This window comes from Rhinoraja longicauda, chromosome 4 (assembly GCF_053455715.1).
Source record: "Rhinoraja longicauda isolate Sanriku21f chromosome 4, sRhiLon1.1, whole genome shotgun sequence".
Lineage (NCBI taxonomy): Eukaryota > Metazoa > Chordata > Chondrichthyes > Rajiformes > Arhynchobatidae > Rhinoraja > Rhinoraja longicauda.
The window spans coordinates 93052717-93079898 of record NC_135956.1 but is presented as its reverse complement, the minus strand read 5'-3'; the positions used below and the strand labels follow the sequence as shown (position 1 = coordinate 93079898).

Here is a 27182-nt window from a genome sequence, read left to right as displayed (position 1 = left end):
AGGTGACGTTTCACAGAGTGCTGGAGTAACTCAGCGGGTCAGGCAGCATCTGTGGAGAACATGGATAGGTGACGTTTCACAGAGTGCTGGAGTAACTCAGCGGGTCAGGCGGCATCTGTGGAGAACATGGATAGGTGACGTTTTGGGTTGGGGCCCTTCTTCAGACTGAAGAATGCTGGAAGAGAGGTGGGCAGGGGAAAGCCTGGCAAGCGATAGGTGGATACACGCAGGGGGAGTTTGGTTGGCAGATGGCGGACAAAGGGAAGACAGATAATATTGTCATGTCCTAAATGGGATTAGTACAGTGGATAACAATGGAAGAGGTGTGAACATAGGTGGAAGGGGGGAAGGGGGGAAGGGGAGAGGTGGGTGCAGGGTATAGAGGGGGGGGGGGGGGTTAGATCCATAACCTTGGAGCAGTGACGTTTATACTGCGGCCTTCCTGCAGATGTGTTGTTGCTCTGTACCTCTTCACCAGGACAACTGAGGACATGGTAACCTGCAGTGCACAGGTAGATTTACCCATCTGATTGGGCGCCAAATAATCACATAGAGGCGAAGGCAGGAGAATGGGGTGAGGGGGGAGAGACAGATCAGCCATGATGGGATGGCAGAGTAGACGATGGGCCGAATGGCCTCATTCTGCTCCCATCACGGATGATCTTACTCTTGGCAACTGCTGACGGTCAGATGTGAATGTGGACGGGCAGGGGTTCCCACGTGTGAGGGTCTGTGATGAGTGGCGTGAGCTACAGATCCTAATGTGGATTGGGGAGGGCAGGGGGTGTTGACCAACTGTAAACCAGGTTCATCGTCGTGACGCTGCTGAAAGAAAATAACTGCAGATGCTGGTACAAATCGAAGGTATTTATTCACAAAATGCTGGAGTAACTCAGCAGGTCAGGCAGCATCTCGGGAGAGAAGGAATGGGTGACGTTTCGGGTCGAGACCCTTCTTCAGACTGATGTCAGGGGGGCGGGACAAAGGAAGGATATAGGTGGAGACAGGAAGATAGAGGGAGATCTGGGAAGTGGGAGGGGAAGAGAGGGACAGAGGAACTATCTAAAGTTGGAGAAGTCGATGTTCATACCACTGGGCTGCAAACTGCCCAGGCGAAATATGAGGTGCTGTTCCTCCAATTTCCGGTGGGCCTCACTATGGCACTGGAGGAGGCCCATGACAGAAAGGTCAGACTGGGAATGGGAGGGGGAGTTGAAGTGCTCAGCCACCGGGAGATCAGTTTGGTCAATGCAGACCGAGCGCAGGTATTGAGCGAAGCGAACGGCGAGCCTGCGCTTGGTTTCGCCGATATAAATAAGTTGACATCTAGAGCAGCGGATGCAATAGATGAGGTTGGAGGAGGTGCAGGTGAACCTTTGTCTCACCTGGGAAGACTGTTTGGGTCCTTGGATGGAGTTGAGGGGGGAGGTAAAGGGACAGGTGTTGCATCTCGTGCGGTTGCAGGGGAAAGTGCCCGGGGTTGGGGTGGTTTGGGTAGGAAGGGACGAGTGGACCAGGGAGTTACGGAGGGAACGGTCTCTGCGGAACGCAGAGAGGGGAGGGGATGGGAAGATATGGCCAGTGGTGGGGTCCCGTTGTAGGTGACGGAAATGTTGGCGGATGATTTGTTGGATCCGCTGGCTGGTGGGATGGAAGGTGAGAACGAGGGGGATTCTGTCCTTGTTGCGAGTGGGGGAGTTGGAGCAAGAGTGGAGCTGCGGGATGTAGAAGAGACCCTAGTGAGAGCCTCATCTATAATGGGGGAGGGGAAGCCCCGTTTCCTGAAGAATGAGGACATCTCCGATGCCCTAGTGTGAAACACCTCATCCCGGGCGCAGATGCGGCGTAGACGGAGGAATTGGGAGTAGGGGATAGAGTTTTTGCAGGAGACCGGGTGGGAAGAAGTGTAGTCCAGATAGCTGTGCGAGTCGGTGGGCTTGTAGTAAATGTCCGTCACTAGTCTGTCTCCTGTGATGGAGATGGTGAGGTCCAGAAACGGGAGGGAGATGTCAGAGATAGTCCAGGTATATTTAAGGGCAGGATGGAAATTGGAAGTGAAGTGTATGAAGTCAGTGAGTTCTGCATGGGTGCAAGAGGTAGCACCAATGCAGTCGTCGATGTAGCGGAGGTAGAGTTCGGGGATGGGGCCGATGTACGCCCGGAACAGGGATTGTTCGACGTACCCGACAAAGAGGCAGGTGTAGCTAGGGCCCATGCGAGTGCCCATAGCTACGCCTCTGGTTTGGAGGAAGTGGGAGGAGTCAAAGGAGAAGTTGTTGAGGGTAAGAACCAGCTCTGCTAGGCGGAGGAGAGTGTTGGTCGATGGGGATTGGCTGGTTCTGCGGTCGAGGAAGAAACGGAGGGCTTCGAGACCATCCTTGTGGGGTTGGATGTTTTTCGGGGATGGGGCCAGTGTACGCCCGGAACAGGGATTTGCTCGTGAGCTGTGGATTGGAGAGGGCAGGGGGATTGACCAACGTTAAGTGGGGTTCATCACTGTGACACTGGTCGTGAGCTGTGGATTGGGGGGGTTGATCACTGTGACACTGGTCGTGAGCTGTGGATTGGGGGGGTTGATCACTGTGACACTGCTCGTGAGCTGTGGATTGGGGAGGTTGATCACTGTGACACTGCTCGTGAGCTGTGGATTGGGGGGGTTGATCACTGTGACACCGCTCGTGAGCTGTGGATTGGGGGGGTTGATCACTGTGACACTGCTCGTGAGCTGTGGATTGGGGGGGGTTGATCACTGTGACACCGCTCGTGAGCTGTGGATTGGGGGGGTTGATCACTGTGACACCGCTCGTGAGCTGTGGATTGGGGGGCAGGGGGGTTGACCAACGTAACACTGCTCGTGAGCTGTGGATTGGGGGGGTTGATCACTGTGACACTGCTCGTGAGCTGTGGATTGGGGGGGTTGATCACTGTGACACCGCTCGTGAGCTGTGGATTGGGGGGGTTGATCACTGTGACACCGCTCGTGAGCTGTGGATTGGGGGGCAGGGGGGTTGACCAACGTAACACTGCTCGTGAGCTGTGGATTGGGGGGGTTGATCACTGTGACACTGCTCGTGAGCTGTGGATTGGGGGGCGGGGGGGGTTGATCACTGTGACACTGCTCGTGAGCTGTGGATTGGGGGGGTTGATCACCGTGACACCGCTCGTGAGCTGTGGATTGGGGGCAGGGGGGGGTTGATCACCGTGACACTGCTCGTGAGCTGTGGATTGGGGGCAGGGGGGGGTTGATCACCGTGACACCGCTCGTGAGCTGTGGATTGGGGGCAGGGGGGGGTTGATCACCGTGACACCGCTCGTGAGCTGTGGATTGGGGGCAGGGGGGGGTTGATCACCGTGACACTGCTCGTGAGCTGTGGATTGGGGGCAGGGGGGGGTTGATCACCGTGACACCGCTCGTGAGCTGTGGATTGGGGGCAGGGGGGGGAGGTTAATCACTGTGACACTACTCCTGCTTCTATGGAATAACAGAAATGGTTTTTACCAACTTCTGCATTTCTGTCTCTGTCCACACATTCCCGTACGATCTTCTCCCGCGTGGTCTCTGCGCTCCTGTCTGTCACAGACGGGGTGAGGCAAGCATTGATGGGTCTGGTGATGTATGACATGGGGGGTCGTTTCCTCCTCGACACCTTGGTGGAGTCGGGACTGTCATCGACTGCCCTCTGCTGCTGGGCACGGAGTTGGCAGGCCGGTGGTGCCGGGCAATCTGAAAAACACGCCCATGTCAAACACAACCAGCTGCCAATACACTGCTAAAGCACAGAACATAGAAACATCGAGAATACGTACAGTAGGAGGCCATTCAGCCCTTCGATCCAGCACCGTCATTCATTGTGATCATGGCTGATCATCCACAATCAATAACCCTGTGCCTGCCTTCTCCCCATATCCCCTGATTCCACTAGCCCCTAGAGCTCTATCTAACTCTCTCTTAAATCCATCCAGTGATTTGGCTTCCACTGCCCTCTGTGGCAGAGAATTCCAAGTCTGCACTTCAACGTTGGGATAGTCTTGCCCAGAGTAGGGGAATCGAGGACCAGAGGACATAGGTTCAAGGTGAAGGGGAAAAGATTTAATAGGAATCTGAGGGGTAACTTTTTCACACAGAGGGTGGTGGGTGTATGGAACAAGCTGCCAGAGGAGGTAGATGAGGCTGGGACTATCCCATCGTTTAAGAAACAGTTGGACAGGTACATGGATAGGACAGGTTTGGAGGGAGATGGACCAAGCGCAGGCAGGTGGGACTGATGTAGCTGAGACATTGTTGGTCGGTGTGGGCAAGTTGGGCCGAAGGGCCTGTTTCCACACTGTATCACTCTGTGACTCTATGAAGGGCCTGTTTCCACACTGTATCACTCTGTGACTCTATGAAGGGCCTGTTTCCACACTGTATCACTCTGTGACTCTATGAAGGGCCAGTTTCCACACTGTATCACTCTGTGACTCTATGAAGGGCCAGTTTCCACACTGCATCACTCTGTGACTCTATGAAGGGCCTGTTTCCACACTGTGTCACTCTGTGACTCTATGAAGGGCCTGTTTCCACACTGTATCACTCTGTGACTCTATGAAGGGCCAGTTTCCACACTGTATCACTCTGTGACTCTATGAAGGGCCTGTTTCCACACTGTGTCACTCTCTGATTGTTGAATGAGAGTCAGCTAATGGGGATGTGTTGAGGACAGTCCACATTATGCTGAAGGAGGTACTGAACATTGGAGACACATGAAGACAGATGAATCTGCCCGCTCTGATCAGATGTCTCTGTGGATACGATGGGCAGCTGGAGAGGAACTTGCTGGAGCCCTGGATGAGATATACGAGTTGTCTTTGGGCTCAGGTGAGGTGCCAGGTAGTGACTGGAGCGTGACTAATGTTGTGCCTCTGTTTACAAATGGCCTCATGGAACAGCTTGGGACTGGCGAGCCCACATCTGTGGAAGGCAAGTGTCTGGACTATTCTGGGGGGTGACGTGTTTGTGTGGACTGGGGGTGATTGGGGATAGTTGGCGTGGTTTTGTATGTGGGAGATGGTGTCTCACAGATTTCACTTTGTTGAAGAGATAACCACAAAGTTTCAATTCAATTGAATTCAAAAAGGTTGATGAGGGGAAGGCCTTGCTCGTTATCCACGGGGATCAGTCAGACATTGGATAAGATTCCACATGGTAGGCTGCTCTGGAAGGTTAGATTGCATGGGATCATCTCTCCCTCCTAACCCCATTCTCCTGCCTTCTCCCCATAACCCCTGACACCCGCACTAATCAACAATCTATCTATCTCTGCCTTAAAAACATCCACTGACTTGTGGCCTCCACAGCCGTCTGTGGCAAAGAATCCCACAGATTCACCACCCTCTGACTAAAGAAACTCCTCCTCATCTCCTTCCTAACATTCAGTTTAGTTTCAAGATACAGCGCGGAAACAGGCCCTTCGGCCCACCGACTCCGCAGCGACCAGCGATCCCCGCACACTAACACTATCCTACACACACTAGGGACAATTAACACCTACACCAAGCCAGTTAACCTACATACCTGCACGTCTTTGGAGTGTGGGAGGAAACCGAAGATCTCGGACAAATCCTACACAGTCACAGGCAGAACGTACAAACTCCGTACAGACAGCGCCCGTAGTCAGGCTGGAACCCGGGTCTCTGGCGCTGCAAGTGCTCTAAGGCAGCAACTCTACCGCTGCGCCACCGTGCCTTCCGGTAGAGGAATGTCCTTTTATTCTGAGGCTGTGACCTCTAGACAATAGACAATAGACAATAGGTGCAGGAGGAGGCCATTCGGCCCTTCGAGCCAGCACCGCCATTCAATGTGATCATGGCTGATCATTCTCAATCAGTAACCCGTTCCTGCCTTCTCCCCATACCCCCTGACTCCACTATCCCTAAGAGCTCTATCCAGCTCTCTCTTCAATGCATTCAGAGAATTGGCCTCCACTGCCTTCTGAGGCAGAGAATTCCACAGATTCACAACTCTCTGACTGAAAAAGTTTTTCCTCATCTCAGTTCTAAATGGCCTACCCCTTATTCTTAAACTGTGGCCCCTGGTTCTGGACTCCCCCAACATTGGGAACATGTTTCCTGCCTCTAACGTGTCCAATCCCTTAATAATCTTATACGTTTCAATAAGATCCCCTCTCAGTCCTAGACTCTCCCACTGGTGGAAACATCCTCTCCACATCCACTCTATCCAGGCCGCTCACTATTCTGTACGTTTCAATGAGGTCCCCCCTCATCCTTCTAAACTCCAGCGAGTACAGGCCCAGTGCCCACAAATGCTCATCACAGGTTAACCCACTCATTCCTGGGATCGTTCCTGTAAACCTCGTGTGGGTGACAGATGTTCCATACACCCCTGACTGTAGACACAAAGTGCTGGAGCAACTCAGAGGGTCAGGCAGCATCTTCTTCAGACTGAAGAAGGGTCTCGACCCGCAACATTATCCATTGCTTCTGTCCCGAGATGCTGCCTGACCCGCTGAGTTACTCCAGCATTTTGTGTCTACCTTCGGTTTAAAGCAGCATCTGCAGTTTGTTCCTGCACGTGTATTGAGAGCTGTGTGATCGTGGTGATCGTGGTTGATGTCTACGTACAGGTTGGATGAGCTGTTGGTCTTCCTGTCTTGCCCATTGGCTTGTCCACTGTGGACCGGGGCATGCCCACGGCTGTGGCACCAGCGTGTGGCCAACTCTCTGCAGGTGTCGTGTTGGGCTCCATACCCCTCTCTGCAGGTGTCGTGTTGGGCTCCATACCCCTCTCTGCAGGTGTCGTGTTGGGCTCCATACCCCTCTCTGCACTGCGGTGACACTTTCTGTGGACATCCAGCACTTTGTTCTTCAGGACCATCTTGGAGCAAGTGGGGAAGGAGCACCTCAACCTGTCCTGGACCATTGTTGTTGGGCGGCCTTTGGGAGATGATGGATGCTCCACCATTCGTCTGCACTTAGTTACTGGGGCGAGGGTGGAAAGGACAGAGCTACCACCTGAAAATGGGAGAAAATAAAGAACATTAGAAATCACAAATCAAGGAAAAGAAATCAAAAAACAAAGTGCTGGAGGAACTTGGGCTGCACGGTGACTCAGCAGCAGTTGACCAGAGACCCGGGTTCCATCCTGACTACGGGCGCCGTCTGTACTGAGTTTGTACGTTCTCCCCGTGACTTGCGTGGGTTTTCTCCGGGTGCTCTGGTTTCCTCCCACACTCCAAAGACATATAGGTTTGTAGGTTAATTGGCTTGGTGTAAATGTAAATTGTCCCCAGTGTGTGTAGGATAGTGTTAATAGTCTAAGAATAAAGGAGAGGCCATTTAAAACTGAGATTTAAAGAAATATTTTCACCCAGAGAGTTGTGAATTTGTGGAATTCTCTGCCAGAGGGCAGTGGAGGCCGATTCACTGGATGAATTAAAAAAAGAGTTAGATAGAGCTCTAGGGGCTAGTGGAATCAAGGGATATGGGGAGAAGGCAGGCACTGGTTACTGATTGTGGATGATTAGCCGTGATCACAATGAATGGCAGTGCTGGCTCGAAGGGCCAAATGGTCTCCTCCTGCACCTATTTTCTGTTTCTGTGTAACTTCAAGTAATCCTTGCACCCCCTCTCTCCGTCCCTCCCCCACCCAAATGGTTGCACTAGTTTCAAAGTGGTCTTGTTGAGTCTCAGTGTCAGTAACTCGTTCTCACCGAGCCCACAGCTAACATCGGCCCGCTTCCTTTATCATCATCACTAATTTGCATATCTTTCATTTATTGTTCTATATCTCTCTACATCACCGTCGATATCTCTCGTTTCCCTCTCCCCTGAATCTCAGTCTGAACAAGGGTCTCAACCCGAAACGTCACCTATCCATGTTCTCCACAGATGCTGCCTGACCCGCTGAGTTACTCCAGCACTCTGTGAAACGTCACCTATCCATGTTCTCCACAGATGCTGCCTGACCCGCTGAGTTACTCCAGCACTCTGTGAAACGTCACCTATCCATGTTCTCCACAGATGCTGCCTGACCCGCTGAGTTACTCCAGCACTCTGTGAAACGTCAAGAACATTTTTCCTGCATCTAGCCTGTCCAATCTCTTAAGAATTTTATATGTTTCTATAAGGATAGTGGAGTCAGGGGTATGGGGAGAAGGCAGGAACGGGGTACTGATTGTGAATGATCAGCCATGATCACAATGAATGGCGTTGCTGGCTGGAAGGGCCGAGTGGCCTCCTCCTGCTGTCTGTTGTCTATGAGATCCCCTCTCGTCCGTCTACATTGCAGTGAGTACCAGCCCAGTCGGCCGGTTCATGGCAGCACGACCAACCTGCTGAATAGGCGGTGGGCGAGTGAGCCGGGGCTTTGGGGCGCGGTCTGGTGGCCAGGTGCTTCTCGGTGAGGTGGGCAGTTGGGATCAGGAGCCGGGAGTTCTGAGAGAGGTCCAGAGGCACCAGGTCACTGAACCCAAGGACACCGGACTGTCCGGACGGAAGCCAGCAAACGGCCGACCCTGCAACAAAACACAGGCAGCACCAGTAAATCTTCAGCTCAGTGTAGTATACAGTTACAGTGCAGATACAGGCCCTGCGGCCCACCGAGCCCACAATCACCCCCCCCCACACTAACACTAACACCGAGCCCACAATCACCCCCCCCACACTAACACTAACACCGAGCCCACACCGACCAGCGATCCCCCACACTACCACCGAGCCCACAATCACCCCCCCACACTAACACTAACACCGAGCCCGCACCGACCAGCGATCCCCCACATAGTAACACTAACACCGAGTCCACACCGACCAGCGATCCCCCACACTACCACCGAGCCCGCACCGACCAGCGATCCCCCACACTACCACCGAGCCCGCACCGACCAGCGATCCCCCACACTAACACCGAGCCCGCACCGACCAGCGATCCCCCACACTACCACCGAGCCCGCACCGAATTAAAAAAAGAGTTAGATAGAGCTCTAGGGGCTAGTGGAATCAAGGGATATGGGGAGAAGGCAGGCACTGGTTACTGATTGTGGATGATTAGCCGTGATCACAATGAATGGCAGTGCTGGCTCGAAGGGCCAAATGGTCTCCTCCTGCACCTATTTTCTGTTTCTGTGTAATTTCAAGTAATCCTTGCACCCCCTCTCTCCGTCCCTCCCCCAACCAAATGGTTGCACTAGTTTCAAAGTGGTCTTGTTGAGTCTCAGTGTCTGTAACTCGTTCTCACCGAGCCCACAGCTAACATCGGCCCGCTTCCTTTATCATCATCACTAATTTGCATATCTTTCATTTATTGTTCTATATCTCTCTACATCACCGTCGATATCTCTCGTTTCCCTCTCCCCTGAATCTCAGTCTGAACAAGGGTCTCAACCCGAAACGTCATCTATCCATGTTCTCCACAGATGCTGCCTGACCCGCTGAGTAACTCCAGCACTCTGTGAAACGTCACCTATCCATGTTCTCCACAGATGCTGCCTGACCCGCTGAGTTACTCCAGCACTCTGTGAAACGTCACCTATCCATGTTCTCCACAGATGCTGCCTGACCCGCTGAGTTACTCCAGCACTCTGTGAAACGTCACCTATCCATGTTCTCCACAGATGCTGCCTGACTCGCTGAGTTACTCCAGCACTCTGTGTCTACCTATTATACTGGCTTTACCTTGCACTAAACGTTATTCCCTTATCATGTATCTGTACACTGTGGACGGCTCGATTGTAATCATGTATTGTCTTTCCGCTGACTGGTTAGCACGCAACAAAAGCTTTTCACTGTACCTCGGTACACGTGACCATAAACGTACATGACCACCAAGGTGCCCTATCTAAGCTCGTCCCACCTACTCCCAGTTAAACCTATATCCCTCTAAACCCTTCCGATCCACACTTCACTGAAAGTAACACTTAGCAAAGCCAGGTGTACAAGTGTATCTTTTACAAGTTCACAAGTTATAGGAGTAGTCCATTCGACCCATCGAGTCCACTCCTCCATCCAATCATGGCTGATCTATCTCTCCCTCCTAATCCCATGTTCCTGCCTTCTCCCCATAACCCCTGACACCCGCACTAATCAACAATCTGTCTATCTCTGCTTTAAAAATACCCACTGACTTGGCCTCCACAGCCGTCTGTGGCAATGAGTTCCACAGATTCACCACCCTCTGACTAAAGAAGTTCCTCCTCACCTCTTTTCTAAAAGAGCGCCCTTTAACAAGGCCACTGGGTGAAACTCCAGACGGGATCATTGCTTCACATCCCGACTCACTAACGGTTACAAGGTGCCCGAACTTCAGTCCCTTCTAACCTCAAAGGACTGTTGTTCATTGAGCCGAAATGCAGCATTTTGACAATTTGTTTAAAATAAAGGAGGCAAACTAATAAAGCTGTGACAGACTCATCTTTCCCACAGATAATAAATTATTTTAAAACACAACAATTGTGAGGAATAAAGGATTTGACGACAAAAGTAAATGGATCAAAAGGTTAACTCGCTGGTCAGAAACATCTTGACATCAGAACAGCTGGCCTGGGCTTAGTGTAGTTTAGTTTAGAGATAGTGCGGAAACAGGCCCTTTGGCCCAGCGAGTCCGCGCTGCCCAGCGATCCCCACACACTAACACTATCCGACACACACTCGGGATAATCTACACATACACCAAGCCAATTAACTGACAAACCTGCACGTCTTTGGAGTGTGGGAGGAAACTGAAGATCTCGGAGAAAACCCACGCAGCTCACGGGGAGAACGTACAAACTCCGTACAGACGGGACCCGTAGTGGGGATGGAACCTGGGTCTCCGGCGCTGCGTTCGCTGTGAGGCAGCAACTCTACCGCTGTGCCACCGTGCTGACCTCCACAATAATAATTTGAGGCCATGAAAAGTGATGTTAAAAAGCAGGTTCTGCTCTACTCACAAAGGACTAGTCATTTTTCCCTCGTCTAATAAATACAAAATTCTTTAAACCTGCAATTACGACATTCTTTTAAAAGCCCCTGTAGCCTTGACTGTAACCAAGAAATTCCAATCCATTGGCACGGTCATCAGTGATAGGAGCAGAATGAGGCCATTCGGCCCATGAAGTCTACTCTGCCATTCAATCACGGCTGATCTATCTCTCCCTCCTAACCCCATTCTCCTGCCTTCTCCCCATAACCCCTGACACTCGCATTAATCAACAATCTATCTATCTCTGCCTTGTGGCCTCCACAGCCGTCTGTGGCAAAGAATCCCACAGATTCACCACCCTCTATCTAAAGAAATTCCTCCTTGTCTCCTTCCTAAAGGAACGTCCTTTAATTCTGAGGCTGTGCCCTCTGGTCCTAGACTCTCCCACTAGTGGAAACATCCTCTCCACATCCACTCTATCCAGGCCGCTCACTATTCTGTATGTTTCAATGAGGTCCCCCCTCATTCATTAAAGGACAGTTAATGCAGGTAGGTCTTTGTGACTGCCTTCCTAAAGAAAGTATTGAAAGGAAGCACTGAATAACTCCGGCAGATGACACATTGGAGGACTTGGATCACATCGAAAAGTAAATGGGGAAGAGTCAGTAAACCTACGCAGGTCACGGGGAGAACGTACAAACTCCGTACAAACAGCACCCGTGGTCGGGATGAAACCTGGGTCTCCGGCGCTGTGAGGCAGCAGCTCTACCCGCTGCATCACCGTGTCGCTCAGTCAGTATCACGTATGAAAGTGTAAACGTCAGGCTCACTCGTTCATCCAGCATGCAAGAGGCGTGTAAGCTGTGGCTCCAACCACGGGCCAGGTAACTGAGCTGTGGCTCCAACCACGGGCCAGGTAACTGAGCTGTGGCTCCAACCACGGGCTAGGTAACTGAGCTGTGGCTCCAACCACGGGCCAGGTAACTGAGCTGTGGCTCCAACCACGGGCCAGGTAACTGAGCTGTGGCTCCAACCACGGGCCAGGTAACTGAGCTGTGGCTGAGAGTAAAAACCACAGAGTGCTGGAGTAACTCAGCGGGTCAGGCAGCATCTGTGGAGAACATGGATATGTGACGTTTCACAGAGTGCTGGAGTAACTCAGCGCGTCAGGCAGTATCTGTGGAGAACATGGATAGGTGACGTTTCACAGAGTGCCGGAGAAACTCAGCGGGTCAGGCAGCATCTGTGGGGAACATGGATAGGTGACGTTTCACAGAGTGCTGGAGTAACCTAGCGGGTCAGGCAGCATCTGTGGGGAACATGGATAGGTGACGTTTCACAGAGTGCCGGAGAAACTCAGCGGGTCAGGCAGCATCTGTGGAGAACATGGATAGGTGACGTTTCAGAGTGCTGGAGTAACTCAGCGGGTCAGGCAGCATCTGTGGGGAACATGGATAGGTGACGTTTCAGAGTGCTGGAGTAACTAGTTTAGAGATACAGTGTGGAAACAGGCCCTTCGACTCACCGTGTCCGTGCCGACCAGCAATCACCTGTTCACTAGTTCTATCATGCACACTAGGGACAACTTTTCAGAAGCCAAATAACCTACAAACCTGCACGTCTTTGGAGTGTGGGAGGAAACCGGAGCACCCGGAGAAAACCCACGCAGGTCACGGGGAGAACGTACAAACTCCGTACAGACAGCACCCATAGTGGGGATGGAACCCGGGTCTCTGGCGCTGCAAGCACTGTAAGGCAGCAACTCTACCGCTGCACCACCGTGCCACCCGGTGTAATAGCCCAGTTTTGTATAGGAATGAAATGTAGATGCTGGTTAACACTGAAGATCGACACAGTGCTGGAGTAACTCAGCGGGACAGACAGACAGGCAGCATCCCTGGAGAATCGGTGACATTTCATGTTGGGCCCCTTCTTCAGACTGAAAGTAGAGGGGGAGGGGAAACTGGAGGTAAGAAAAGGCCAAAACAAAGCAGGGCCGGTAACAGATGACCAAGGAAAGGTGGAATCCACAATGGCCCATTGTTGGCTGGGGAAGAGGTGATCACGACGGCACGCAAGGATACGAACAGAGAAACTGGAAGGAAGACCAGCGTGGGGAATATCACAGTCTTATTGGTTAACTCGCTATCATAGAAACATAGACAATAGGTGCAGGCGGAGGCCATTTGGCCCTTCGAGCCAGCACCGCCATTCATTGTCATCATGGCTGATCATCCACAATCAGTAACCCATTCCTGCTTTCTCCCCATATCCCTTGATTCCGTTAGCCCTAACAGCTAAATCTAACTCTCTCTTGAAAACATCCAGTGAATTGGCCTCCACTGCCTTCTGAGGCAGAGAATTCCACAGATTCACAACTCTCTGGGTGAAAAGTTTTTCCTCATTTCAGTCCTAAATGGCCTACCCCTTATTCTTAAACTGTGTCCCCTGGTTCTGGACTCCCCCAACATCGGGAACATGTTTCCTGCATCTATCCTGTCCAATCCCGCAAGAATTTTATATGTTTCTATGAGATTCCCTCTCATCCTTCCAAATCCCAGTGAATACAAGGCTGGTCGACCTTTTCTTTCATCTTATGACAGTCCCTCCATCCCGGGAATTAACCTGGTGAACCTACGCCATACTCCCTCAATAGCAAGAATGTCCTTCCTCAAATCCTGAAACTATTCCATACAGATTATGCAGTAACATGTACTCTCCTTCAATGTTACGCAATGGCACCTCACTGTAATCCAGGAATGAGTGGGTTAACCTGTGATGAGCGTTTGTCAGCACTGGGCCTGTACTCGCTGGAGTTTAGAAGAATGAGGGGGGACCTCATTGAAACGTACAGAATCGTGAAAGGCTTGGATAGAGTGGATGTGGAGAGGATGTTTCCACTAGTGGGAGAGTCTAGGACCAGAGGGCACAGCCTCAGAATTAAAGGACGTTCTTTTATGAAGGAGACGAGGAGAAATGTCTTTAGTCAGAGGGTGGTGAATCGGTGGGATTCTTTGCCACAGAAGACAGAGATAGATAGATTCCTGATTAGTGCGGGTGTCAGGGGTTATGGGGAGAAGGCAGGAGAATGGGGTTAGGAGGGAGAGATAGATCAGCCATGATTGAATGGCGGAGTAAACCTGATGGGCCGAATGGCCTAATTCTGCTCCTATCACTTATGACAATGGTACATGACTGTAAACAAATCACAAAGTGGTTATCAAGAACAAAGATGACAGAGCAGCACAAATCCAGATGGCACTTCAGGTTTCAGGGTCTTCAGTACAGCTTTTCCTGGAATTTGCTTCTGATGTTTATATAAAACACTTCCCGTCCTATTTCTGGCTATTTAGAGGTTTAAGTACACATCCTTCTCAACATTTAAAAACACTATAGATTCACTTAAGAAAAACTCTAGTATTTATATTGTTTTCTAGGTTTTACTAATTTTCAAAGATCCACATATATTTGATCAGAGTCCTTATCCACTCCTGTCATGGTCTTGAGTCTGTCCCAACCCTGAAGCTCTTGTCTAAACCGTCTCCATCGTATTAGGCCAATAGACAATAAGTGCGGGAGGAGGCCATTCGGCCCTTCGAGCCAGCACCGCCATTCACTGTGATCATGGTAGATCATCCACAATCAGTACCCCGTTCCTGCCTTCTCCCCATACCCCCTGACTCCACTATCCTTAAGAGCTCTATCTAACTCTCTCTTGAATGCATCCAGAGAATTGGCCTCCACTGCCTTCTGAGGCAGAGAATTCCACAGATTCACAACTCTGAGTGAAAAAGTTTTTCCTCATCTCCGTTCTAAATGTCCTACCCCTTATTCTTAAACTGTGCCCCCTGGTTCTGGACTCCCCCAACATTGGGAACATGTTTCCTGCCTCTAACGTGTCCAACCCCTTAGTAATCTTTTGTTTCAATAAGATCCCCTCTCATCCTTCTAAATTCCAGTGAATGCAAGCCTAGTCGCTCCAGTCTTTAAACATATGACAGTCCCGCCTTTCCGGGAATTAACTTTGTGAACCTACGCTACACGCCCTCAAATTTGGAGAATGAACTACAGTAGTAGTAACACAAATGCATTCTACCACTACACTCCACACATGTGAAAAGAATGCATCTGGCATCAAATAGAATGACTCTTTATCCACCAAGATGTTCTCAACCAAATTAAACAAACCCATGATCATTAAACACTCACACCAATAGCTTTCACCAATCAGTCTGATGGATCCCATCCCGAAACGTCACCTATCCATGTTCCCCACAGATGCTGCCTGACCCGCTGAGTTACTCCAGCACTCTGTGAAACGTCACCTATCCATCTTCTCCACAGATGCTGCCTGACCCGCTGAGTTACTCCAGCACTCTGTGAAACGTCACCTATCCATGTTCTCCACAGATGCTGCCTGACCCGCTGAGTTACTCCAGCACTCTGTGAAACGTCACCTATCCATGTTCTCCACAGATGCTGCCTGACCCGCTGAGTTACTCCAGCACTCTGTGAAACGTCACCTATCCATGTTCTCCACAGATGCTGCCTGTCCCGCTAAGTTATCCCAGGTTTTTAACCCCTTAATTCCCTTTGGCTGATCAATTCCAATACAAATACATAATTCATTCAAATCTTAAACATTAGAGGAAAAATATTGCATATTTAGCGATCCATGTACGGTATTGTTGGAAACTTTGCTGCAACTGGACAACTTTGGTAGATAAGAGCCCTGTTAATTTTACATGTGGTTCTGCTAAAGGAACGAGACTTGTAATAAACAGGGAAATCACCGCTGCGTTTCAGAACCAGAATATTTAGCGTTACAAACATCACCCACACCAGTTAGGCAGAGGTTTTTTGAGAAGAAGCTTGCATGCATGAAGATAGTTGGAAGTGAGCTTAAAGCTGGTGAAAGGTTTGCAAGTGATGTCAGGGTTTAGTGATTGCATGAATATTTAGAGTGCTGCAGCAATGGACACAACGTTATCTATCACCCATCATCATCGAGAAGCAGTGTTATCTTGGAATGCCAGTGATGTGACAATGAAAAGGGAAAAGCATTGAAGGACTAACGTGCACAAGGTGCATAACTACTCACACAGGAGGCAGCTAATTGTCCATATGGTTTTGTACACAATCACAATGGGAAGTACAATTATTGCTTCCTGTCAAGCTTTTTGTTTGGGTAGTTTAACCATTGAGCTCTTGCATTTGTTGACGGCCCCAATATTGGGCTCCTGCCTGAATTTACAAACGTTGTAAACTTTGATATATTTTAATCTACGCTAGTGTCTAGGAGAGAACGTTTTCATGTCATAACATGTAATCTAAATAAATGACCCAAATTAGAGGAGAAGGTAGACACAAAGTGCTGGAGTAACTCAGCGGGTCAGGCAGCATCTCTGAAGAACGTGGATAGGTGACGTTTCGAAACATCACCCATTCCTTCTCTCCAAAGATGCTGCTTGACCCGCTGAGTTACTCCAGCACTTTGTGTCTATGGTATTTTTAGTTCTTTGCAAAGGCAAAGTGGAGGTTCCGTATTGCCCTCTCTCGCCCATAGTCCAAGCCCTCTCCTCCACCTCAAGCCACTTTGCTGGTCAAATCTACTTTTGAACGCCCAACTATATAACCACACTATTGAGCTTGAGTCAGAAGGGTTAAAAACAACTGAGGGTCGGGAGTGCACAAGAACCCTGATGATGAAGCCATCCATTGACTGCCAGAATTCAATCCCATTGTAAAAAATAGGCAACAGGTGACACCATTCAACATGTGAAATACTTTTGTGTTGTAATTAGATAAATAATGAGGAGCACCTCAGCTTCAAGCAAAAAAGACAAACAGCGTGGGTTCTGCAATCCAACATAGTCATAACTTTTATTTTTTTTTCCTTTGTTTAGCAAGACAGTATTTTCCTCTTTTACAAAAAAAGTGTAGCAGAATAAGTAATTAAAGTTTTCTAAAAAATTCTTCATGAGGTAGTGTGCTTGGCGGCAAGGCTACCTGCTCTGCCCACATGCACACACACACACACACACGCGCGCGCGCACACACACACACACACACACACACACACACACACACACTTGGTCCTAAAGCACATTTACAGCCCCTTCAGCCAGGGGTTTCAAACACTACCTCGTGATGGATTTTTTTAAAAAATTGCTTTAAAAAAGATGTACAACACATTGCATAAATTTCTTGACGAAACAACCTCCTCTTTTGCCACTAACATGATCGATAGCTTACACTGACTTGACGTCAAAGACATCATGCGACTTATAGCCTCCACGCCGACATCAAATGGCACGACTTAAAACATTGCTGAACAATCAGAAGAGTACATTCCATTGAGGGCAGCACTAATGGCTTTGCATGAATCACAAGGCAGTCACACCAATCGTAGGCTTCAGATCAGGGTTCTTACTTGGAAGTTTAGATTTTAGACTCCTCTTTAGTTCCCTCATATAGAGAAAAAAAAACAACCTTTGGTTACAAATAATCTTTCCATCAAAAGGCCACCTTAAACTCATAGTTCTCCCTTTCTCTACCCATTACGTGATCAATTTAGCCCCACAAATGTGAACTCAAAATCTCAGTGGCAGAGCGCATAATTGCAGCCTCGTAGTTTTGAGAGAAGTGAGCAGTATAGTCAACAAACATAATTTTGGACAAGTCCAATTGGCAAGAATTCTCTTTGTGACTTAGAAGAAATTGTATGCCCGTCATCCAAGCCTAGAAATGGTGCTCGCCTGAAAGCTGCGGAACCTTGAACAAACACGGAAACAAATCAAAGCTCAAAATGAAAGGGACTTGGTTAAAGATACGCAAATGGGCATTGCAGCGAACAATATTCAGAACCTCGAGCATGACTGGTGTTGCTGATGTCACCCAGAGCCTGGCGATTTGGGCAAGTGTTCTCTCTGGCTCACACTGGGCCAGACCACTTTTCCCATCCAGCTTTTCCATTTTCAATATCAGAAATCATTATGTGATGGGTGGCTCCTTAGGAAGGAGGAAGATGAGAGAAATCATAGCAAGAAGAAGAAAAATACTGGCTAATTTAGTTACAATATGGTGTTTGAAACGATATAGTGGACCGAGAGTCAAGGGACCCAGACTGGAGCAGTGATGTTAGTAATCGAGCCAGTTCCACATTTACACAGGTGATAGTCCTGTTTATCTGTCACAACAACAAACTTTCTGCTCTGCCTTTTTTTTGTTTAGAGTCTACATCTTACTCCAGACTTTGATTAACACTTTAGTTGGCTGGAGAAATCCACCGACAATATTTTTCACAATGAGAGCTAGGCTCCCTCCTTTAACAGTCTTGGACATGACTATAAGTACAATGCATCTGGCCTGCCACTCGCTCAGTGAACAGACCACAGCTAATTACACGCTTCCACAATCCACCTTTGATTCTGGACACTCATTGTCTTCAAAGGTTCTCTGAACCGCCGCTGTTTTTGACATCACACATGATCACACCATGGGACGATTTCAAATTGCAGTCAGCAGCCTCTGCATAACCCATGAGGTGGTGTCGGGCTGACACTCCAAATGCTACCTCTCACAGCCCAAACGCAGCAACGCTGTTGAGCAATGTTTTACTCACAGTCTGCTGCTGCCAGTCCAACCAACGTCAGCAACAACTGACCCCTCACCACCGGCTCAAGCACTCTTCCCATCTGCTGCTGCCAGTCCAACCAACGTCAGCAACAACTGACCCCTCACCACCGGCTCAAGCACTCCTCCCATCTGCTGCTGCCAGTCCAACCAACGTCAGCAACAACTGACCCCTCACCACCGGCTCAAGCACTCCTCCCATCTCTGCCATTTCATTAAAAAAATATATATTCAAGATATAAAATTTTAAAGGTAAATTTTCTTACAGAACAAGGAACCACAGATCGATCAAATCATAGGTCAGGGTTCCAAGCGATACAATATTGTTTCCTCCCAAGCATACAAGGTTTGATTGGGTACACGTGTGCAACTTGGTCGCTCCACGTGTTGTATTTGGTTTGGGAAGCAGCCGCCGCTGGGCAATTGGCCCACCGCCTGGGAGACGGACGCTCACCTCGGGCAGAACGTGTCCATTACTTCCAGCTGCACCCTCCGTCCGGTACACTGCCGTTTGCCAGATTGTCTGATTGTCCTGTCTTACTACTGACGGGGAGGGCCACTGGAACCATGACAACCCAGGCTCGTGATCTTGGCAAAGAACGCTGACTGGAATATTCTAACCTGAGGGACAACGTGCTGGAGTGAGAGGGGCTTTAGTGAATTAAACCGCATCTTGTTTAAACGGCTTTAGTTACTTGTTTTCCTTCATTGCGGTAGCTTATTTTAGTGTCAGCTTTCGATACTACTACGCAATTATAAATGGAATAGTTGTGCTGAACCTTCAATCCCCTGGTGGTTACAAAAACCCATCAGGGTAACCAACTGGCTGGTTCTGTCAGGCTGCCTGCGAGTAAATAAATCTGATTCTAGTAGAAAGCTCTTTTTTCTTAAAACATTGCTGTTTTGTATGGAGGATGATGTGCAATCCTGAGTTACGGAATCTGACTAGTTTCCTTCATGAGCTAATGTGGGCCAATCAAGAAATTAAAGCCAGGCTTCTATTTTCATCAGCTGTGCAGATTTTAAGTGCGTGTTGCAGCCTAAGTAGGAACCATGATCTCGGCAGCTCTGGTGCAGTCCAACCCATGAGCAGTAAAGTGGAGGAACTGGCATGCATCACATCACTTAAAGTCACAGAGAAAGATAAAAGAAAAGCTGTACATAACTAAACATGCTGACATACCTGAAAATACCAGTTTACATGTGGTTTTCAAAGAAAAACAACAAAATCTTCATAATTCTTTCAACACAATTAACAGCCACAACTAGAAGCTAAATAGCTTTTTGCTTTAAAACCCCTCCAGGCAAGACTCACTAAGCAACGCACTAACCAGTCTGAGGGTTATCTGAAGTTGGAGGTGGGGATAATGTCTGAGGAAATTGTACATTGTGGAACTCCTTGCCCTGAGGTACATGTGGGTCAGGAGGATGATAGGTGGCCAGTGTGTTCCAGGGCGAATGCTCTGCCTTGGCCTTCCTCGATCGCAGTTTAGTCACAGATGAAGATGAAGAAAGTGGATCACTCTTCTGATTCAGAGGGTAGGAGTCATCACTGCTCCCTTCAGTCTTCAGCTGGGAGGTGGAATCACAGGGCGGCAGCTGCAGAAGACCAAAGGACATCAGTTAACGGAGATCATCTTGTGCCGACGGCCAACCCTAACCCTCACCCTCACCCCAGCCTGCTGAAGCTATCACGGCTTGCCTCACACTAAACTACCAACTGGATATAAACTTCAACCTGAACACATCAAGACCCGACCTCGACCCCAAACCTCACCCATTCCTTCTCTCCACAGATGCTGCCTGACCTGCTGAGTTCCTCCAGCACTCTGTGAAACGTCACCTATCCATGTTCTCCACAGATGCTGCCTGACCCGCTGAGTTACTCCAGCACTCTGTGAAACGTCACGTATCCATGTTCTCCACAGATGCTGCCTGACCCGCTGAGTTCCTCCAGCACTCTGAAACGTCACCTATCCATGTTCTCCAGATGCTGCCTGACCCGCTGAGTTACTCCAGCACTCTGTGAAATGTCATCTATCCATGTTCTCCACAGATGCTGCCTGACCCGCTGCGTTACTCCAGCATTGTATCTATGTTGAGGCAGAGGTTCACCTGCACCTCCTCCAACCACATCTATTGTATTTGCCGTTCCAGATGTCAACTTCTCTACATCGGCGAGACCAAACGCAGGCTCGGCGATCGCTTCGTTCAACATCTTCACTCAGTCCGCCTTAACCAACCTGATCTCCCAGTGGCTCAGCACTTCAACTCCCCCTCCCACTTTTCTGTCATTGGCCTCCTCCAGTGCCTTAGTGAGGCCCACTGAAAATTGGAGGAACAGCACCTCATATTTTGCTTGGGCAGCTTTCACCCCAGCGGTATGCACATTGACTTCTCTAACTTTAGATAGTTCCTCTGTCCCTCTTTTTCCCCTCCCCCTTCCCAATTCTCCCACTGTCTTCCTGTCTCCAACTATATGCTATCTTTGTCCCGCCCCCCCCTGATATCAGTCTGAAGAAGGATCTCGACCCGAAACGTCACAAATCGAAGAGGCACAAAATGCTGGAGTATCTCAGCGGGACAGGCAGCATCTCTGGAGAGAAGGAATGGGTGATGAGTCTCGACCCAAAACGTCACCCACTGCTTCTCTCCAGAGATGCTGCCTGTCCCCCTGAGTTACTCCAGCATTTTGTGTCTATCGTGGACATAAACATGTAACAGTTATAGAGTCATACAGCATGGAAACATGAATGCGTTGGGCCAACTCATCCATGCTGAACTAGAGACCCGAAACGTCACCTATCCATGTTCTCCACAGATGCTGCCTGACCCGCTGAGTTACTCCAGCACTCTGTGAAACGTCACCTATCCATGTTCTCCATAGATGCTGCCTGACCCGCTGAATTACTCCTGCACTCTGTGAAACGTCACCTATCCATGTTCTCCACAGATGCTGCCTGACCCGCTGAGTTACTCCAGCACTCTGTGAAACGTCACCTATCCATGTTCTCCACAGATGCTGCCTGACCCGCTGAGTTACTCCAGCTTTGTGTCCACCTTCACTTTCCCCTGTTTTGCCTATGTCCCTCTAAACCTTTCCTATCCATGCCCTTGCCCATGCATTAGAGTTAGATGCTTTTAAATGCTGTTATAGTCCCGGCCTCAACGACCTCCTCTGGCAGCTTGTTCCACACACCCACCACCCTCTGTGTGAATATGTTGCCTCTCAGATTCCTGTTAAATCTTTCCCCTCTCACCATAAGGCCATGTCTATGACTCCTGGTTCCTCTACTCTGGCTAAAAGACTCTGCATTCACCACATCCATTCCCCGCATGATCTTAAAAGAACAAACTTATGTTGGCAAGCAATGCCTCCTAGTGTTGTATATCCATGGGGTGCGGGCTAATACTTACACATCTAGTCTCCTCACACTATAGATTTCAATTCTATCATTTGCCATGCTTTTAATCAGTCACCTTCATTATGCCAAGCTGTGCAGGAAAGAACTGCAGATGCTGGAGTAACTCAGCGGGTCAGGCAGCATCTGTGGAGAACATGGATAGGTGATGTTTCACAGAGTGCTGGAGTAACTCAGCGGGTCAGGCAGCATCTGTGGAGAACATGGATAGGTGATGTTTCACAGAGTGCTGGAGTAACTCAGTGGGACAGGTAGCAGGAATGGGTGACGTTTCGGGTCGAGACCCTTCTTCAGACTGATGTCAGGGAAGTGGGCGGGACAGAGATAGAATGTAGTCGGAGACAGTCAGGCTGGTGGGTGAACTGGGAAGGGGGAGGGGATGGAGAGAGAGGGAAAGCAAGGGCTAATTGAAGTTAGGGAAGTCAATGTTCATACCGCTGGGGTGTAAACTGCCCAAGCAAAATATGAGGTGCTGTTCCTCCAATTTGCACTGGGCCTCACTCTGACAATGGAGGAGGCCGAGGACAAAAAAGTCAGATTGGGAATGGGAGGGGGAGTTGAAGTGCTGAGCCACCGGGAGATCAGGTAGGTCTAGACGGGCTGAGCGGAGGTGTTCAGCGATACGATCGGCGAGCCTGTGTTTGGTCTCGCCGATATACTGGAGTCCACACCTGGAAGCCGTTTATCACAGGTGCAGAATTTGTAGACTTGTCTGCAGCCACCGTACTACCATGAAGCCAAACTGCAACAAACACTACAGGACTCTCATCTTGTCCAGTTCATGATGACAATGATGGAGAACAGTTGCTTCTTCGTATGCCTGAATAGTCAGAACAGCCGTTGGAGATGCCAAAAGAATGGTCTGCCACAGGACAGTGTCCTTGCCCCAACGTTGTTCAATATATACCCCAATGACCAACCCATCACCCCGAAAACTAGGTGGTTTCTGTATGCCGATGACATATTCATCGCTACGCAATGCTCAGACTTCAGCCAGACTGAGACAGTACTGGAGGCAGCTGTGCAGAATATGACAACATACTACCAACACAAGTCCCTGCGTCCAAACCCTACAACACAAAGCGCAGCTTTCCACCTCCGGAACCGGGATGCCAAACGTCAACTCAGGTGCGATGGAGTGATGTCCTGTTGGAACACTGCAATGCCCCACAGTACCCAGATGTGGTCCTCCATCACAGCTCTGTCCTGGGTTGCCCCCTCGACAGTGCAGGTGGTGGGAGAGAGGAGGATGATGGCAAAGATAACATCGCTGCTGGACAACGACTCCCACCCCATGCAGGACACTGTCACTGCACTGAGTAGCTCCTTCAGTGGCAGACTCCCTCACCCCAAGTGCGTGAAGGATAGATATAGGATGTCCTTCCTTCCCGCTGCTGTGAGACTGCACAACCAGCACTGCTCCCAGCAGACCAGTTAACAATAACAGCTAAGAACACACAGAAAACTGATGACAATTTATGTATCTTTATTTATAATGAATGATCTGGTGTTCTCTTGTTATCCACTTTGCTGCTGTAACACAGTAAATATCCCCGGTGTGGGACGAATAAAGGAATATATTATTATTATATTATCATATCGCCAACATGTTGACAAAACCAAGCTAAGGTCAACACCCGGAACAATGTCATCTGGAAACTGGCAAACAGCTCATTTGGAAGTGACCCAACACCAATCCGCAGGGCACCCTGGCCTTCTGTTTGTCAGTGGCAGAATATGCAAGCCCTGTCTGGAGCCGCTCCAAACATGCACACAAGATGCATTCTGCATTGGTCTGGAGCCACTCCAAACATGCGCACAAGGTGCACTCTGCATTGGGCTGGAGCCGCTCCAAACATGCGCACAAGGTGCACTCTGCATTGGTCTGGAGCCACTCCAAACATGCACACAAGGTGCACTCTGCATTGGACACTGTCTGGAGCCGCTCCAAACATGCGCTCAAGGTGCACTCTGCATTGGTCTGGAGCCGCTCCAAACATGCACTCAAGGTGCACTCTGCATTGGACACTGTCTGGAGCCACTCCAAACATGCACTCAAGGTGCACTCTGCATTGGACACTGTCTGGAGCCACTCCAAACATGCACACAAGGTGCACTCTGCATTGGACACTGCCTGGAGCCGCTCCAAACATGCACTCAAGGTGCACTCTGCATTGGACACTGCCTGGAGCCGCTCCAAACATGCACTCAAGGTGCACTCTGCATTGGACACTGCCTGCAGGGACATCACAGGATGCCTGAAGCCGACAAAGGTTGAACATCTGTACGAGCTGGCTGGCATCGACGAGCCATCTGGAAGACGTGATTGGGCAGCTGCAGTAGAACGCTTCAATGCGGACACAGACCCCCGCCACCCCTCGCACAATCACCAACATGCCAAGAAACGCTTGAAGAGTGGGAACAGCTTCATGGAACTAGAGACAACCGTGCCAGGTACCAAAACCAAACAACACATGGCACCAGGGCACCACCTGCCTTATACTCAGTGGAAAGCCCCAAACCGCCTCCACACTGGAGTGGGACGCAACCTGAAGCAGTGGGGCTTCTTGGACTCTGACAAATGCAACTGTGGAGAGGTACAGACAATAGACAATAGGTGCAGGAGGAGGCCATTCGGCCCTTCAAGCCAGCACCACCATTCATTGTGATCATGGCTGATCATTCTCAATTAGTACCCCGTTCCTGCCTTCTCCCCATACCCCCTGACTCCGCTATCCTTAAGAGCTCTATCTAGCTCTCTCTTGAATGCATTCAGAGAATTGGCCTCCACTGCCTTCTGAGGCAGAGAATTCCACAGATTCACAACTCTCTTACTGAAAAGGTTTTTCCTCATCTCCATTCTAAATGGTCTACCCCTTATTCTTAAACTGTGGCCCCTTGTTCTGGACTCCCCCAACATTGGGAACATGTTTCCTGCCTCTAATGTGTTCAACCCCTTAATAATCTTATACGTTTCAATAAGATCCCCTCTCATCCTTCTAAATTCCAGTGTATACAAGCCCAGTCGCTCCAGTCTTTCAACATACGACAGTCCCGCCATTCCGGGAATTAACCTAGTAAACCTACGCTGCACGCCCTCAATAGCAAGAATATCCTTCCTCAAATTTGGAGACCAAAACTGCACACAGTACTCCAGGTGCAGTCTCACTAGGGCCCTGTACAACTGCAGAAGGACCTCTTTGCTCCTATACTCAACTCCTCTTGTTATGAAGGCCAACATTCCATTGGCTTTCTTCACTGCCTGCTGTACCTGCATGCTTCCTTTCAGTGACTGATGCACTAGGACACCCAGATCTCGTTGTACGTCCCCTGTTCCTAACTTGACACCATTGAGATAATACTCTGCCTTCCTATTCTTACCACCAAACGCCCACCTGCTGACCTGTGGCAGAGAGGCGTGCACTGTGGACCATCTGCACAGAGGCACAGATGTGGCCCTGGCTGTGGCAAAGCGATGGCAGAATGTCGACTGCCAAACAGAAATAATGTAGAGAAACATCTCTAAATGCCTCCAGGGCAAATAAACATAGCACAAAAAGTAAGGAAATTTGTGTTTGGTAGATTATTTCTTTGTTGTAACAATGCTTCTTGGCAATAAATCTTATACCGTTGGAAAGCCTGTTTATTTCCCTTTTAAATGGTGCCACATTTGTAAGGAACATGCATTTGTGGGATGAGCAGCAGAGCTGAGTATATGGGTTGCGCCCATGAAAAATTTGCCAAATCTTCTCTGCCAATGCCAAACAGCTTATTCTGCTGTTGCTATTGACTCTAGTTTTGAGCTTCTGGTACCCCCAGGTGCTGACAATCAGGTGCCTGATTGGCACCTGATTGGCAGCATCTGTGAGCATGGGCCCTGCTACAGTAGTCAGTAGGTGTCTGCTCCAAGAATCGGCATGCCACGTTTGACTGATCTGGATAGGGCCCGTGCAATAGGGCAACTTCAAGCTGGTGTTCCGCAAAAACAAGTTGCGGCATTATTTGGAGTGAGCCCAAGTACCATCGCCAAAGTGAAGGCCAAGTTCCATATAACGGGGGATGTCAGAGACAGGCCGCGAAGTGGGCGTCCCAAGAAGACGACACCCGAAGAAGACCGTTTCCTCACCCTGTCAGCACTTAGGAACCGTAGGCTGTCTTCTACAGATTTGCAGTCAAGGTTTGCAGGACGATATGGCCGACGGCTCTCTGCCCAGACAATTCGGAACAGACGGCACGCAGCCGATCTCCGGTCTCATAGGGCTGCCAGGAGGCCTGCCATGACTGCCATTCACCGTCAGGCCCGTTTGCGCTGGTGTCGGCAACACGTGCACTGGAACCTGAACATGTGGAGGAACGTTATGTTCAGCGATGAGTCCAGATTCTGCCTACGGCAGTTGGATCATAGGGTCAAAGTGTGGACAAGACGCGGAGAACGCTATGCTGATTGCTGCACCGATAGAGTAACATCTTTTGGTGGAGGCAGTGTGATGGTGTGGGGCGGCATCTCCCTCACTGGAAAAACGAGGCTTGTCATCATTGGAGGGAATCTCAATGCAGAGAGATATCGAGATGAGATTCTGCAACCAGTGGCAATCCCATATCTCCACAGTCTGGGACCGAACTCTATCCTCCAAGATGACAATGCTCGCCCCCACAGAGCAGGGTTTCTCAGAGACTACCTCCAGAATTTGGGAGTGGAGAGGATGGAATGGCCTGCCAGCAGTCCTGACCTCAACCCCATTGAACACTTGTGGGATCAGCTTGGGCGTGCTGTTCGTGCCAGAGTGACCAACACAACCACGTTGGCTGACTTGCGAAAAAAGCTGGTTGAAGAATGGGATGCCATCCCACAACAGTGTGTGACCAGGCTGGTGACCAGCATGAGGAGGAGGTGCCAGGCTGTTGTGGCTGTGTATGGTTCTTCCACACGCTACTGAGGCTCCTGTTTATTAAATGAATAAATTGTTAAATTGCCAATATGTCTTGTTTCTTCAGACTTCAATCATCCAATCCACCAAACAACACCGAACAAGAGTCAATGGCAGAATAAGCTGTTTGGCATTGGCAGAGAAGATTTGGCAGATTTTCACGGGCGCAAGCCACATACTCAGCTCTGCTGCTCATCCCACAAATGCATGTTCCTTACAAATGTGGCACCATTTAAAAGGGAAATAAACAGGCTTTCCAACGGTATAAGATTTATTGCCAAGAAGCATTGTTACAACAAA

At 49.6% G+C, this 27182-nt stretch overlaps 1 protein-coding gene across 3 annotated transcripts in view; it reads right to left on the bottom strand.

The window, feature by feature from the left end:
• The window catches only part of LOC144592988 (PHD finger protein 20-like protein 1), an 84305-nt gene that overhangs the window by 17091 nt on the left and 40032 nt on the right, over positions 1-27182 (bottom strand). For all 3 annotated transcript variants that reach the window (XM_078398398.1, XM_078398400.1, XM_078398399.1), the window contains exons 10-13: positions 19864-20131; positions 8331-8513; positions 6622-7011; positions 3500-3724 (exon numbers count right to left, since the gene is read on the bottom strand). In XM_078398398.1, the coding sequence (XP_078254524.1) occupies positions 3500-3724; positions 6622-7011; positions 8331-8513; positions 19864-20131 (1066 nt within the window). The remainder of the gene's footprint in view (positions 1-3499; positions 3725-6621; positions 7012-8330; positions 8514-19863; positions 20132-27182) is intronic.